This window comes from Siphateles boraxobius, unplaced genomic scaffold (assembly GCF_051911475.1).
Source record: "Siphateles boraxobius isolate OS27281-9 unplaced genomic scaffold, OSU_SipBor_1 22, whole genome shotgun sequence".
NCBI classification, from domain to species: domain Eukaryota; kingdom Metazoa; phylum Chordata; class Actinopteri; order Cypriniformes; family Leuciscidae; genus Siphateles; species Siphateles boraxobius.
Window position 1 is genome coordinate 4,304,282 of NW_027508833.1, and position 16,315 is coordinate 4,320,596.

The 16,315-nt window shown below is 36.7% G+C and overlaps 1 protein-coding gene across 1 annotated transcript; it reads left to right on the plus strand.

Moving 5' to 3' along the window:
* Window positions 1-93: 93 nt before the first annotated feature.
* On the plus strand, window positions 94-10,230 carry znf365 (zinc finger protein 365). Its single transcript, XM_077238425.1, has 5 exons — window positions 94-426; window positions 2,115-2,842; window positions 3,905-4,076; window positions 4,573-4,619; window positions 5,698-10,230. Exons 2-5 carry the CDS (start codon window positions 2,127-2,129, stop codon window positions 5,837-5,839), a joined length of 1,077 nt encoding a protein of 358 aa, XP_077094540.1. The 5' UTR covers window positions 94-426; window positions 2,115-2,126; the 3' UTR covers window positions 5,840-10,230.
* The last annotated feature ends 6,085 nt before the right edge of the window (window positions 10,231-16,315 follow it).

The window sequence follows — 16,315 nt, forward strand, 5'->3', positions numbered from 1 at the left end:
ATCAAATAATGTGGGTTGTGTAAATTCTGCGATTTTGTTCTCTTCTCCCCCGTCTGTCTTTAAATAGATTGATCTGACGGTCTGCCGCACTGCATTCTAATGAATCCTGAATGTTCTGACCGAATCTTTTCAGTCAGTGATCTTTTCACAGCGATTGTAATTTTACACATAATACGATGACATTTTGCACACGAAAACTGCATTCAGCATCATATGAAAAGAAATCAATGTCACCTCTGTCGCTGCTGTCACGCTCATTCTTGACCCAGATGACTTCATACACCTAGATATCGTTTTTACTGTATATCAATCAGAGAGGGTTACCAGTGGGGTTCGGACCGAAATATCAAGCAACAGATAACCCGAAGGATCAACAGTTTGATCAAAGCTTACAATACACAATCCCACTGGAGCTCGTTCATCAAGGTATGATCGCATGCTTGTGGTGTTATAGAAAATGTCAGCTGACTACCTGTCTGATTTCAGACTATGCCCAGTAGATCGCCTCCTGCTTGCTTAAGAAGATTTGCACAAATATCTCTGTGGTAGTTTTATTTAAGTATAGAAACAATTATGGCATGATCTTCGGTTGATTTAAGCATATAAGTAAACCATTAAAACATTTGCAAATGCATCTCACCATCGATGCGCATGCATTTGATTTGCCAAAGCTTTACATTAACCTATTTAAACAATGGATATGCTGAAATTAAGAACATAAATAAATAGTAATAATGGATGGAAATTGTCTTTTTATATTCTGAATGAATATCTAGCACGCAGCCTAGTCGTGACTAAGTGTGGATGTCAGTTTTTTATTTTATATTAATGACACTGTCATATATTCTGTCTTTGTAAGGCTTTTAGAAAAGCTTGCTGTTCTAATAAAAATGACCAGTTAGACAGCAAGGGATGCACACCATAGTTGTCGACCGATATGGGTTTTTCAATAGTCCATGCCGATATCTAAAAATAGCTTATGGTGGCCGATAAAATGCCGATAATACCGCCGGGGCAGGTTGTCACACGTTTGCCTGTTTGTTACATATTTCCAGCTTAGCTTTATTTTTTTATGCCCCTTTCTGTATAAGCACATACTTTAATATCTGGGCTACAAAAAAATCTGTCGATTTTTTTTCACCCACCGGTATTTCATAGGAAAAAAGATATAGTTAATTTAATGCATGTTGACATTTTGTGACATCCCAATAGTGTTGACATAAAACGTGAAAGCAGAATAAAACATAAGACCTAATTAATTAACTTATAAAGTGAAAGCTACTGTTCCAAATTATTTTTTCCATTCAGATTCATGCAGTTACATAATCTACCAGCAGGAGCTAACAGATCTATGCTAACCCTTGATCAGTTAGTGACAGCTTCACCACCCTGACATGAAAAATACCTGTACTGAGTTAAGATTTTTACACGTTTTTTCAAACTACATTTAATTTTTTGAATGTAAAATGTAAAAACTTGTACAAATCTAGTGGATATTGTAACTGCATGAACCTGAATGGAATAAAAATTTTGAAACAGTTGCTTTCATTTTTTAAGTAAATTAATGTTTTATTCTGCTTTCACAATTTATTTAATTTATTTAATATTATTATTTATTTATTTTATTTTTCACAACATATTACTCAAAAATCATTGTCAATATTTGCATTATATTCAAATAATCTGCATTGACAAGACAATTTTATAAATGTTACTCAAAAATCACTACAAATATAGACAGATTAATCAGCCTGCCTGATATATTAGTCTATTACTAAGGTAGAATCCTGTTAATGGTTGTAATCCTGTCTATTCTCTAAGGCAGAAATGAGCAACATTTTTACAAAGAAGGACCAAGTGCCGTGGGACAAACGTAAATGTTGCGTTATATCCAACTATGTTGTATTAAATTTGACATGATTAAAACTAAAAAGTTAAAACAAAAAGATACAATAGAAATTAAGATATGCTTCAATGACATGTAATTTCCCCCCTGTTTTGATATGCATCACAGGCCCACTTTGGCCTGCGGACCCTGGTTTGCAATTTCTGCTATACGGTATTATTATATTTAAGAACTGGGGTGCCAAATTTGTAATATTTCTTGTTGATAGGTTATCTGTGTCATGCAGCAGAAGGTGTGCACACGCAACACAGCGCTGTTTGTGAAGAACGGTCAGGCGTGTGGAGCCGGGGTCCCTCCTCAACTTCCTTTCCGCTGCCCGCGATGTGGAGAGAGCGAACGTTTTCACAGCCTTTCTTCCCTCAGAGCTCACCTTGAATACAGCCACCCGTTCCACACTAAACATGACATCAGCCTCCTATCCACAAGGGATTTATGTAACACAGACCGTATGGTTGTAAAAGGCTGCAACATCTCCAATTCCTACATGCATAAAGCACGTGATGCCGGAACCAATACAAACTCAACTACGAGAGGAGAGCGCAAACACATATTCGCTGCTGACCAAGCTCCATCCCAGCATCCCGCAGGGCAAAAGCTCACGCCCCCCGAGAGGAGCCTCAGCGCTGGGGACGCGGCCGCTGGCGCTGGACCCCTCTCGGCTCCGGTGGCGTCCGTGGAGAAGAGGCTGGAGGGGATGATGAGGACAGCTAACAGCAGCATGGAGCGGCGTCTGCTACGGCTGAGCTCAGAGCTAGCGCAGACAGACACGGCTATCCTGTGTGAGCGCGCTCACTCGCATCACCTGGCCCAGGAGAAACAGGTAGTGCTGGAGCGGGAGCGAGCGCTCAGCCGACAGGTAGACGCCGCTGTGATGGTGATCGCCACACTGAGGCAGCAGCTCAGCATCTCGGAGCACGAGCTGGAGCGGAGAGAACAGTGAGTGACAGATTTAAAGGGTTAGTTCGCTACCTCATTTACTCACCGTCGTGTCGTTCCAAACCCATAAACCTTTCGTTCATCTTCGGACACAAATGAAGATATTTTTAATGAAACATGAGAGATTTCTGGCCTTCCATTAAAAGTCTACTCACCCAAATCTCTTGACGCTTTAGCACTTTCATAAAGAGATTGTACAAGATGCATGTCGTAATTACCATAATTACGAGATGACAGTCAGCCTGTCGGGTGGTACAAGTTGGCGATTTGAGAAAATTCTGTTTACAAGTTGTAATTACGAGTTGTACAAGAATGTAAAGGCTTTTTACTAGTCAGAACGGCGTGAACGCATCTAGAAATCTAGTTAATGTCCAAAATCGCCCCCTATACCCTTAAAGGGTTGGTTCACACAAAAATGAAAATTATCCAATAATTTACTCTCCCTCAAGCCATCCTAGGTGTATATGATTTTCTTCTTTCAGCCAAACACAATCGGCGTTATATTAAAAAATATCCTGGGTCTTCCAAGCTTTATAATGGGAGTGAATGGTACTTTAGATTTTGAAGCCCAAAAAAAGCACATCCATCCATCATAAAAGTAATTCATATGGCTCCTGGAGGGTAATAAAGGCCTTCTGAAGCAAAGCGATGCGTTTTTGTATGAAAAATATCCATATTTATAAACTATAATCACTGGCTTCTGGTAATGACCATACGCAAGTCGAGTTCTGGCGGAAGAGTGACCTCTGACCTCTAATAAAGAACATTCTTCTTTTGTGTTTCACAGATAAAGAAAGTTATATAGGGTTGGAATGACATGAGGGGGTGTAAATGATAATGAAATGGAGATAGTGCTCAACTCTGTGGCTTATTTTTACACGAAAACGTTTTTTTTCTTAAAAGTGCAGCAGCAAGAAACAGAACGAAACAATACTACGTTTATGGACTTTGAAGAAGAAAAATTAAATATGATTGGGCCACTTTAATCCTTTTACATTTTGTGATGAGAGCCTAATGTTTCATAACGCTGTTCTTCAGTAACTACATTTGACTGTATCGTAGGGAAGTTGTCACCATCCAGAAGTTTCTGGAAGCGGCGGCGCAGCATGAGATGTGTGGGAAGGTTCGTTTGCGACGGTTCATTGAAAGCCTCTTGCGGCGGATCTCCCTGGCCGAGAGACTACTGGAGTATTATCAGAGCGTCCCTCACAGGCATTACTGCACGGCTCACTCTGTATGTTACCAAAATATGCATCAACACAACACTGTACATCTCACAACTCAATTATTATTTTTAAAAAGGGTTTTAGAAAGTTTAAAAAAAAATCACACAAGGTCTTTATTGTTTTCATGTTAGTTATATCACATTGTGATTTGCCTCACAACATTTTAAATAATAGTATTTTAAAACAAAATTGCTCCATGGCTTTTCAAAAGAAATTATAATAAAAGACTAGGTCAGTATTACAGGATTTACAATGTTTAATAACGAAATCATTTGTTTTTTAAGTTCTCCAGACTGTTCCACCACTATTTTTTACTTTTAAATGAATTTCATAGGTAATTTTAAATGCCAGAGCATCAAGTCATTGACCCTGTACTGTTATACAAAAGATGGTCCCACTGATAATGAGTCACCTGACATGACCTACTTCAGGATTGCAGTAATGAACGTTTATTTCAGAAATATGTCAGCCCTATTATTTTTCTCTAATTTCTCATTATTTCAGGTGCCTCTGCCATCAGAGTTCGGTCCACATAGAATAACACAAAGCAGGTATTTCATTATTGCTTTCACTTTTAAAAGAAAAGTCACATTAACCCAGTAATGAGTAATTCATGTAACCATTTAACTTTAACTTTTCAAGCTTCACTGTAAAAAGTGGTAACTTGCAATTGTTAACTTAAAGAGCTGTTTCTTTATTTGATTTAACCCATTAAAATGAATTTAGGTTAAGTAATATTAAATAATATTTTTGACTTGAATAAAACCAGTTAAAGGTGCAGTACACTATTTCTGAGAAACGCTGTTGAAAGTGAATCAGACCGAGCAGCACAACACACTTGTAGCCAATCAGCAGTGGGGGGCGTGTCCACTCATGACGGGGGAGGAGAGAGAGACTGAAAAAATAATTCTGCTACGATGAAGAGACATCCGATTTGTGGGCGGAGCAATGAATATCATGAAATATCAACAGTGTTAAACAATGATTCTCAGAAATTGCTTACTGCCCCTTTAATTTAGATGTTATAATTTTTTAGGTTACCTTTTATTTTAGGTGTTAACTTCCTATACTTAACTACCTGCGGATAACAATTCCGAGCACTTCAATGTAAATCATGTCCTTATTTGACTCATTTGGCTTGTAGAAGACAGGTTGTGCCCTCTAACTAATTAATGTGATCCTATCAAGACAGTAGAGGATCATGTTGCCCCTTCCATAAATTACCCTTCTGGGTTCTTTTCCATTTAATTAGCCTTAAAGTGTGTACAAATTAAATAAATACAATTTAAAAAATAGCTCACTGCTTTATCTGCTCCCATGAAATTTTAATAATTTGCTATGTCAAGGTGTTCGTCAGGTGACGTCTCCCTTTTCAATAATTGTTTGATATTTTCTTTTAGCTTATTGGATAATTGGTTAGTTTTATCTGGTGTGTGTTTATTATATAAAATGCCTTGATTTTTGTTGTTCCTATTGACTGACAAAGACCTCGATTGTTTAAAACGTTGCAATCTACATTGGTTTTATGGGAGCAGATAAAGCAGTCAGTGTGTTATTATCTTTTCTTTTTTTCATTTCTTTCGTTTTGACTTTTTTAACTGAGCAACATATTTTGCTGTTTGGCATCAGGTCTTCAGGAGAGCATCATGAGCAGGATGAAGAGCAGCGGTTACTTGGTCAGTCTGGATGGGAACTGTTGGAAGGTTCTGCTGGGAGACTGGGTTACGACAGCTGGTCCCAGCAGAGGAGGTCAGATGGGTATGAGGTTTAGGGACAGAGCTTAGCAATGAGTGTACATGTAAATAATACTGAAGTGAATATGTTGAATGTATTAACAATTATTCAGTGGGGTCCAAAGGTCTGAGACCACATTGAAAATCTGGGATTCAAAATCTTCTCTTTTTTTTGGTTTATTAAAATACACTACCAATCAAAAGTCTGGGGTAAGATTGTTTTTAAAGAAATTAATACTTTTGTTTAGCAAGGATACAAGGATACATTGATCAAAAGTGACTGTTAAGGCATTTATATATTCTGAAGGATCATGTGACACTGATACTGAAAATTCCGGTTTGCTTCACAGGAATAAAATACATTACAAATGGTAATAACATTTAACAATATTGTCTCAAATATCTCAAATAAATGCAGCCATGGTAAGGCCTCTTTAAAAAAAAAACAAAAAAAAAAACATACCAGCTCCAAACATTTTGAATGTTAGTGTATAATTTATTACAAAACACTTGCAAATATATTTACACATTGTCATTAACAACCAGTGAGTTGATTTAAGTTTTACCGAAGATACTTACACAAACTTTCAAGATGCACATGAGTGAAAGTAATGATAAGTGGCAGTTCATTGGGTCAGATGTTGATTTAGTAAGCCATATGAATCTTAGGCTACGTTCACACTCCAAGCCTTAGTGCTCAATTCTGATTTATTGCTCGGGTCCAATTTTTTGTTTGGCTGTTCACATTTGTCACGATCCCGAACTGACCCGCATACGCAAAAGAACAATAACTAAGATGGCACGCAGCACGCTGTCATATAGAAGTAAACACAGAATTACTGAAGTCAGTGTTCAAGCGTTCATTTATAAGCTGATGTGCCGCTGAAGTCAGTGAATTATTGCGCAGGCGATAAGGAGGACACAGATGATGATGAGGAGCAAGAGAGCAACGTTTTTCTTGTGTATGTTTTGCTTGTGTAGAGCGGTCACCGTAATACTCATGAGTATAACAGCTCACCGTCCCTCCACTGAATAACTTCACTGCCGTCTTCATATTCACTGAGTGACTAAAGAACTACCGGTGTGTGAAATCTTTGGAGTGACTCCCATCAGCGCTGAGTTGTGATGAACGATCAATTCTGATATGACTGGTCAGACTGAGGTCGCATTGCAAAAATTCAGACATGTATCTGATTTAGGTCCACATATGGAAGCAAATCAGAACAAAAAAGATCAGATTCCATGTGGTTCCACCAAAAAATGTCCTGCAGTCTGAATGTAGCATTATTGATAGATTGATGACTCATTACGAGAACCGTCTCAGAGTCGGACTACACTGGTCTCCCTGTATGTTTGTTTTTGCAAGGATAACTCAAAAGAAAAACGTGTTTTCACTAGTGCAATTTTACCTTTTTTTCACAAGGGACTTTTGGACTCCACTGTATACAAATATGAGTTACACAAAACACCAATGAACATCAGCGATGTCCGACTACAGTTGGCAGATTAGTTATTTGATACTTATTTGATTCTTAAATGTGATTATGTTCCATTTGTGAAATATTTGAATAAGATTGGCTCTAGTATGAACACATGGTGAAACTGGCCTTTAATTTAAATAGATAAAGCTGTTATTACTGGCCGCTTACATAAAGTGCAGCTATAACCTAGTTAGTAATGTTACAAGCTTGTTTTTCTAACTGAAACTACTGTTCAGGAAAATGAATGTAGTTATATTATCTAAATGGAGGATGATGTTAAAACAAAACCTGTCGCAGAGGTCGGATGTTATGCCACTTTAAGCTTGTAGTTTGTTCACAAACTTTCTCTCATAGAAAATGCACTATTTCAGCAAGAAGCAAATGTATGTAGCAAATATCTAAATCATTTACTTGGGGTCTTTTTTCTAAGGTACCGTTGTGTATTTGAAATAGCGGTGCTACATTACAAAGGGAGGAATATGTTTCCCTGCTTGTTAGACAGCCTCGTTAGAAACTTAAAACAGGAGAGAAAAAGGAAACTTTATTAGAGAAAGTTCTCTTTTGTTTTAAAACATGCAGCTATTGAAATATGTATTGATGTTCTTAAGTGTTCTTAAATTCATTGCCAAGTAGTTTGAAAAAATATCCTTTTTGCTATTCTGTACAATTAGATCAATAGCACTTTGACTGAACTGTGAAACAATTCTGTCAAAAAATGTACTTTGATTTAAAGGGATAGTTCACCCAAAAGGAAAATCCGGTTACTTGCTCTAATACCGTTCAAAGATATTTTGAGAAATGTTTCAGTGTTTCTCTTTTTTTGCCCATATATGTCAAAAGATCAAGGAAAATTTAACTTGTTCACACTTTAACTTGTTCATAGAGCTTAAAATTGAACATTTTATTTAATAATTCCCAGTCAGTAAAGACAGATCATTCTCGGCTCAGTATAACTGGAGCAGAAGCACTTATTCTCATCTTTGGCAGAGCTGTGAGACTTTGAGTTCAAAATTGATCATGTTTTTTAAATACCAGTTAGTAGTGTGTCAAATGCAGGGTAGATCTTACCCACAGCACCTTAAGTCTTCATATGAAAACCGTCTGTTTTGAGGGGAAACGCCGAATGAGGGCATTTGCTAACATTTCAGCTCAGGCTACTTGTTCTGTTCAGTTTAGGCTCCGATGTTTTACACATATTATTGTACCAGTTGCACGTGACCAACTAAATAGGACCTCTCAGCTTTGTGTGTGAGACTTTCACCTTACGAATACACAAAAAACAAACAAAATTGGATTTTGAGTTCAGAAGATGACAGTATAAAAAAAGCTAGTTATAATTCTTGTTTTAAAGGTGCACTCTGTAATATTGTCTGCTAGCAGTTGAACTGGGTACTGCAAATATTGGACAACCCTGCACTGTCCTTCTCAGACGCCACGCTCACATGGGTTGTCAGATTGAGGACAGGCAACAAAAACGTGCATAATTGACAATGGGAAGCGACGAGCCTTACACTATAAGTTGATCAGCTAATGTATATGTTTGCAATGTTTTTATTGCCAAGGCTTTTTAGGTCGGGGAGAATTTGCGATCTCTGACCCAGTTCGTTTGCTAGCTTCCATCGCTGTGTTTTCTGCCATCTGGCAACCCGGAGTGTCGAAATACTATTGGGTAAATTGGCAGTGGGCGGGATCACACAGACCACAACAAAAACAGACATTCTGACACAGAACGCACATTTCAAAGTAGAATAACTGGCTGCAGGATTGTTTCTCAAAGAAACAAGTATTTGAACTTAGCATGTTTCCTACATCTCTGCAAACATTGTGGTATTTTTAATGCTTTAGTACAGTCAAAAAAATGACATAGAGCACCTTTAACTTCTGTTTGTGATGTTTTGTTCAGTGGTGGCAATGTCATCCACTCCATTGTGTTCAGTTCTGACACTGTGAATCTTATTTGGTCTTTTGTGCTTCCTTCAAGTTTCTGTATTACTTGATATGTTGTGTTTACTTAGAAGGAGATCTGAAGTACTGTAGTGCTGTGTGAGCATGAGATCATTCACATCCATCAGTATTTTATTGTGAGTGAGCATGCTATAATGCTTTATCCAGTGGCTTGTGCAATATGTGACAATACTTTAATGATGGGAGGAAAAGAAACGGTATACTGTACAGAAAACATTGGAGGACACTAGGGTCGAACTAGACATAATAGGGCTCGACCAAATTCACTCGTTTTTCAAAAATTTTTATTTCCTAAATGATCAGCATTATAGATGTGATCTGAGACAGAGTTTCCTACAATGTATTTTATTGTCTAACTAATATTATGGATACAGAGCACAGGGTCCACAACACTGGTTCAAACCATTATTTTGACTGAAAACATTAAGTTTTTAATGCTAAAAATAAGATTGGTATAGCATTAGTTGCTTATCTACCGTATTTTAATCATTTCAATTCCAAAATAATGTCAATATTTTGTCAATATCAGGTTTCAAATTCAGTCATAAGTGGCTTTTTTTTTGTCAGCATCAGTTTGATTAGGTCATTCAGCCGTTGTTTCACCAAAAAATTGTATGCCGATGCATCCCTAATATTAATACCAGTCTGAATTAATTTTTCTGTGAATTAGGTTGGGCTCTAGAAGTGTAGGTATGCCATTAAAGATGACAATCAGAAGTAGAACAAAGCTAAAAAAACAACTTTCTTTTTTGTTCTATTGTTTGGTGTTTCTTGATAATAATGAGTATAATTTGAGCTGATGTTTTAATGTTTTCTCTAGACTTATCTTAATGTTTGTGCCTTTCTCTCAGAACATTGTTGTCTGTATTACACATGTGATACTGTGAGATTTGAAGTCTCGCGCTATCTTTGCTGCTGTACGTGATATTCTGAATAATAAATGTGACTAGAATTGATCATTAAAGACTGATTTGTTAATGCTATGTCTGTTATCCATCTCTTGTGGCAACTGAATGGTCACTCGTTTGATGAGACGCACTTTTTTACTGTAGTTTTACATATGAATTTAAATTCATATACTTAAACTTGAACATCTCATCTTATTCACTAAAATCAAAAGTCCGCCTTTACACGTCTTCAAAAATGTTTAATTCACTTCTTATTCATCACTGCAATGCAGTGGATGAGCACTAGATGGTATCCTGGATATCTGTGAAGAGCTTCTTGTACTTGTGCAATTATGAAAAACCCTGAATTAGAAGTTAAAGGCCAGTAGGATCAAACTGTCTGCATCCTTAAACAGCAATGTATGAAATAGTTTTATTATTAAACACACGCTCTTCTATCTCATGTGACATTAATTTTTTTTTTTTTAAGTCCAACTTTGGAAGATGTAGAGTAATCCTTGTGCAACCACAAAAGTTTGTGACACTGTTTGCGAATGTTCGTTGGAACTATAGTTTCGGGAAATGCCAAATCGTTCAACTATGTTGGTAATAACAGAAATAACTTAAAGTAGCTAATGACCATAACTGGCTAACAATGGTTTTGGTAAACGCACCCTAAGACATGAATGTTTGATAATGTTTCTGAAGTTCAGATACTGGTTACACCATTTTATTTAAACGTTGCAAATTACCTGATGATATTTTTTCTTTGTAAATGAGAAGACGATAAATTGTTCTCCACCTACAGATCTCAAAGATCTGTGTTATACTTCATTTGAGAAATCATGTTAAAACTCTAGAACCCTGGAGGAACTTTTCTGTATGTTATATGTTGTACATTATGACTTGTTTTGTAAATTAAGCCAACAATTTTACATTCAAAAAAAATGAAAAATTTGTGATACTCACTTGCGTGTCGTTCCAAACCTGTGTGATTGTCTTTCTTTTGTGAAACATAAAATGAGATGTTTAAAAGAATGTTCATGCTGCTCTGTTCCATACGATGAAAGTGACTGGGGCCAAATGCTGTAAAGCTCCGAAACTGACAAAAAGCGTACTATGTTTCACTAAATATATTTGCTACAACACTAAAAAAATGGGTTAGGATTTACTAAAATTGCTTGTGAATTTCACAAACAGTTACAAAGAAATTGCAAAAAATACATTGAATTAAACATGAAATTTTGAAATAGAAAGACTGAAATTCTTGTAAAATACATTGTTCTATTTACAACTTCAAAAAACTTTTTTATAGTGAACTTGTGCACTATGCTAAGTGCCAGACTTACTAAACAGGGCAAATTAGCGTGACGGCACAATCCCATAAAGCGGCGATGGGAGCGGAGAGTTCTGCGTGATCTACTGACGACACATTAAAAAACACAGATGCAGATCATTTCCATGTTGACCAACGCATCTAAGAGCAGCGCAACTTAGGGGCTGTTTTAAGACATGCAAATACCAGTAAATTGACTAGTGCAAACCTTAGTAAATCACCTTGCATGATTCATTTAAATATTCTCCTCCCATATATTTTGCGTCTGAAAGCACAATTTACAAATGCATATGCAATAAGGTCAGCAGCAAAAATTACCCTGTTCACGTCTTTTCAGCAGAAATTTTTCACTGCGTCTTTAGTAAATGCTGACAGTCGTTTTTCAACGTCAAAAGAGGGTTTGCGCTGGTGCAAGCTGTTAGTAAATCTGGAAGTAAGTCTTCTGAAGCAATACGATAGCTTTCTGTGAGGCACAGAATGATTTTTGTCATGCCACAAGTCATTTTCATTGTATAAAAAAAAAGCTTGAACATCCTGCCAAACTTTTTCTTTTGTCTTCAGCGGAAGAAAAAAAAGTGTGGGTTTGTATTGACGTGAGGGTGAGTAAATTAAAATTTAATTTTGGTGCAAACTATATAAGATGTTAGGGGAAATAAACCTCCAGAACGGAAACACACATGAACCGGACAGTGTATATCTACGGCCAAACGACGAAGACCTCTCTGCTTTATTAACTAAAGCTGTCATCTAGGAACAGAGACCAGAGAATGAAAAAAAGAATAATAGTAAAACTTGTAGTAAGGAGCTTTACTGGTATTAGCTGAATTGAGAAGATGGTTCATATTAACATGAAGATCAAAGAATCGCTTTGTAGTGTTTTTGATTGCTTCGCTCTCATTGTTGTCTTTGAGGGACTTTAATGGCTGCAGCCTCTAAGGCTCGTACCAACGTCACTCATTACATTAGTATGCTGAGGTCACGATCTCTCCAATTTACATTTTTCAGAAGGTTTATGTCTGATGGAGGCCATTCACGACAATTTCATTCTTTCAAACAAAGCAAAACCTTGCCATCCGTTTTCAGGCCTTCCTGCTCTCTAACGTCTCTCCAGCGCTGGAAATATTAACATTGGTCCTAAAGCTCTTGTTTGATCATAATCCTTTTTCTATTTCCAGTGATATTCCTCTGACCTTTTCTCTTTTGTAATGTCTCTCAGCCATCTCTCTTTCTACTGTCTTTCTTCAAATCTCTCGCTCTCTCTCCTCCTCCATCATGAGAGGACACGCCCCCTACTGCTGATTGGCTACAAGTTTGTTGTGCTGCTCGGTCAATCCACTTTCAACAGTGTTTTACATAAATCACTTACTGCACCTTTAAAGTGATAGTTCCCATAAAACTGAAAATTCTGTATTCCTTTATTTACCCTCATGTGGTTCAAATCCTGAGGATCAATGCTGTGTAACACGAGGATGAACCTCATTGGTTCTCACGCGTCAAGTGAACATGTGTTACGAACTGATGCCGTCTGGTGGCTCTCAAAGGCACTACAGCTGATGAGCGTTACAACATGCTTGAGCTTCTGTTTACCACATCTGGTGTGAGTTGATGAATCTTTATATGTGAATAAAAGCCTAAATTCAATCTATTCATCGTATAAAGTGGTCAAGTCTCTTCAGAAAATTTGGACTAAAATACACATTCATGGATTACTTTTACAATCACTTTTTGAAGCGTCAAAGTGATAGTTGCGTAGTAGTCAACCGAGGGACAGAAAGCCCTTAATTTCATCAAAAAGATCTTCATTTGTGTTCTGAAGATGAACGAAAGTCTTATGGATTTGGAATGACATGATGGTGAGTCACAGAACTAACCCATTAAGGCCTATTTATGAACCGATTGCATTGTTTTTTCTTTCCTTAAAGATAGACTCACTAAATTTTTCCATTAATAAGTTTTACCAAATACAAAATATGTTTAGAATCCTGTACTTATTTTACATGGAGTGGGTGTCCTCATGAGGGCAGACATGTTGAGATCATAATGTAGCCAAATACCACTTGCTTTATCTCAGTAATCCCTCTTTTATTATTAAATTATTAAATTAACCAAATTAACCATTAATGTAGCAGAGAGGTCTTCGTCGTTTGGCCGTAGATATACACTGTCCGGTTCATGTGTGTTTCCGTTCTGGAGGTTTATTTCCCCTAACATCTTATATAGTTTGCACCAAAATTAAAATTTAATTTACTCACCCTCACGTCATTACAAACCCACACTTTTTTTTCTTCCGCTGAAGACAAAAGAAAAGGTTTGGCAGGATGTTCAAGCTTTTTTTTATACAATGAAAATGACTTGTGGCATGACAAAAATCATTCTGTGCCTCACAGAAAGCTATCGTATTGCTTCAGAAGACTTACTTCCAGATTTACTAACAGCTTGCACCAGCGCAAACCCTCTTTTGACGTTGAAAAACGACTGTCAGGATTTACTAAAGACACAGTGAAAATTTTCTGCTGAAAAGACGTGAACAGGGTAATTTTTCTGCAGACCTTGAATGAAATGTAGAGACTGTGAATGAAAAATAGGAACTGAAGACTATCTTGACACTTTTGTGTGATGTTACATACACACTAGAGGTGTGCTATGTAAAACTGAAAACTGAACTGAAAAAAAAAATATGACATCAATAATTATATTAATCTTCTGTTTCGCTAAGAAAACTCTAAATATTTCTAAGTTCTTAAGCCTACTGGCCTGGGGTCACATATGTTGGGATTCACCGCTGAATCGTTGGGATTCACCGCTGAATCGTTGGGATTCACAGCTGTTTTTGGTAGTGGTAATTTCTACAAAAATTGTAAAAGTTTAGTCAGAAGTTTACTGCAAAGATAAACTGACTGAGGGGCCTCTACTTGTTTGAGTTGGCTATGAAGCAAGTTTTCAAGCCACATTATTAGGAAGAGAGAGAAATAGTGAATAAACAGACTAATTTTATTAGACTTGTTTACGTAGCTAAATGTGTTATTCGGTCATGATGTGTATCATAACATAACGAGGAGGAAGAGAGTTTATGCATTTATTAATGTCTGGTGTGAATTCAGATGACATAGAGCATCATGATGTCATCAAAAATGTTTCTTCTCAGTCATATTGTGATTCACACTCAGTTTGTATATGTGGTTTTACAAGCTCAGAAGACTGGAGTAGGCGGTGGTGTTGCATCCTGTTCCATTGCGCTAGCCTTTTATAGATACTCTGTTTTTAAGTGTATGCCAACAAATGATTAGGCAAAGTATTTGGGAATAACAACATGACCACAGATGACTAAACTGTCCACATGTCTCTTTCTCTATAAATATATATTTTAAAACAATGTCATATGAACATGTTTGTGAGTCATGATTGGTTGGGCAACAGCCAGAATGTCAACGGTCTGTTTCTGCACTGATAATGAGATCATTGTTTCATCATTTGCTGTTGCAGTCAATCATTCATTGATTTCTTGCATAATTTGGAATTTAATTTAAGTAACATCAAATTAAGTTACAAATGATTAAATTGTGTCAGTGTGGATTTCATTATAAGAAAAACAGCTCATTGTGCTGACACATTTCCATTAAAGACTGTGTATATAGTGATAGTGTGTTAGTGTAGGCTATAGTGTTCAGAGGGACAGTTATTCCTGGATAATACTCTTCACGTTGACAATTTGTTGTATGCAATATAGCTCTCCCCTTTGTAAATTTATTATTGAGACCCTAGAAAATATGGAACCTAAAGACATAGAAATTATTTTATCAGCTAATTAATTATGTTAATTATATTTCTCACCTTCATGTCATTCCAAACCTGTGACTTTCTTTCTTCTAACATAAAAGGAGATATTTTGAAGAACGATGAAACCAGACAGAATCGGAGCTCATTGTGTTTTGTCATACCAATCAGTTTTTATTTTCATGTGCTCTTATGTTTGAGCCAGAAAGGAAAAAGTCTGAATCAAAGTCTGGGCGAAAGAGGGAATTTAATTTACTGCTCCAGGTATTTTGATAATACAATCATACTTGGAAAATAAAGCCAATAAACAAGTTGTATTTATGTTGTAACTTGCACTTGATATGGAACAAGCTAATATAAACTATTTTTAACTGAACGGTACTTCCCTCCCCGTCTCTCTCTCTCGCTCGCTCGCTCATACACACACGCGCGCGGGTGCGCGCAAATGAAGTCAGTTCATCTCAAGTTCACACAGGTGTCAGTAGTGTAACCACGTGTAATTAATCACATTTACTATTAATGTTTGATGACCAAAAACTGCATAAATATTTTTGTCTTAAGTTTGAACTACATCTATGGCATTCCTTACTATTTCTATGTTCGCATATTGCAAACTTCTTCATTCTGTAAGATAACCTATAGGCCTATGCGTGTGTTCTCTTTCTTTAAAATAAATTAAATTTTGTTCGATATATTGCATTTAATGGAATGGTATTTATACTTTTATGTTTCAAAATACTTTTGGGGGGTCACACAGTAAACCCACACTTACGGCATTTTCAAAGTGTGAGTTTTCTCTGAGTGGTGGTGAAGGACCGAAGTGTCATTGCCCCTTGAAGAGCAAGTGTTATGGGAGTTGTAGTAACCGGTTTAAGAGTAATATCTCTTATAACGTCCATATATGTCTTTAAAAATATATTTGTATTCGTGACAGACCAGATTGATTAAAGTTCACAGCTGTAAAAAGCACAAGTGTCTAAAACGATTCGTTTAGCATTATCTCCTCAGCTACACAATAGTAAAACACTACATTTCCCATAATTCTCTGTGTGACGTATAGCAGTGTTGGCA

Bases quoted from the DNA above. Each gene is read 5' to 3' on its own strand.
- znf365 (XM_077238425.1), top strand. From the start codon at position 2,127: ATGCAGCAGAAGGTGTGCACACGCAACACAGCGCTGTTTGTGAAGAAC. The intron at 4,077-4,572 runs GTATGTTACCAA...TCATTATTTCAG, and splicing joins ATTACTGCACGGCTCACTCT to GTGCCTCTGCCATCAGAGTT. The intron at 4,620-5,697 runs GTATTTCATTAT...GTTTGGCATCAG, and splicing joins CATAGAATAACACAAAGCAG to GTCTTCAGGAGAGCATCATG.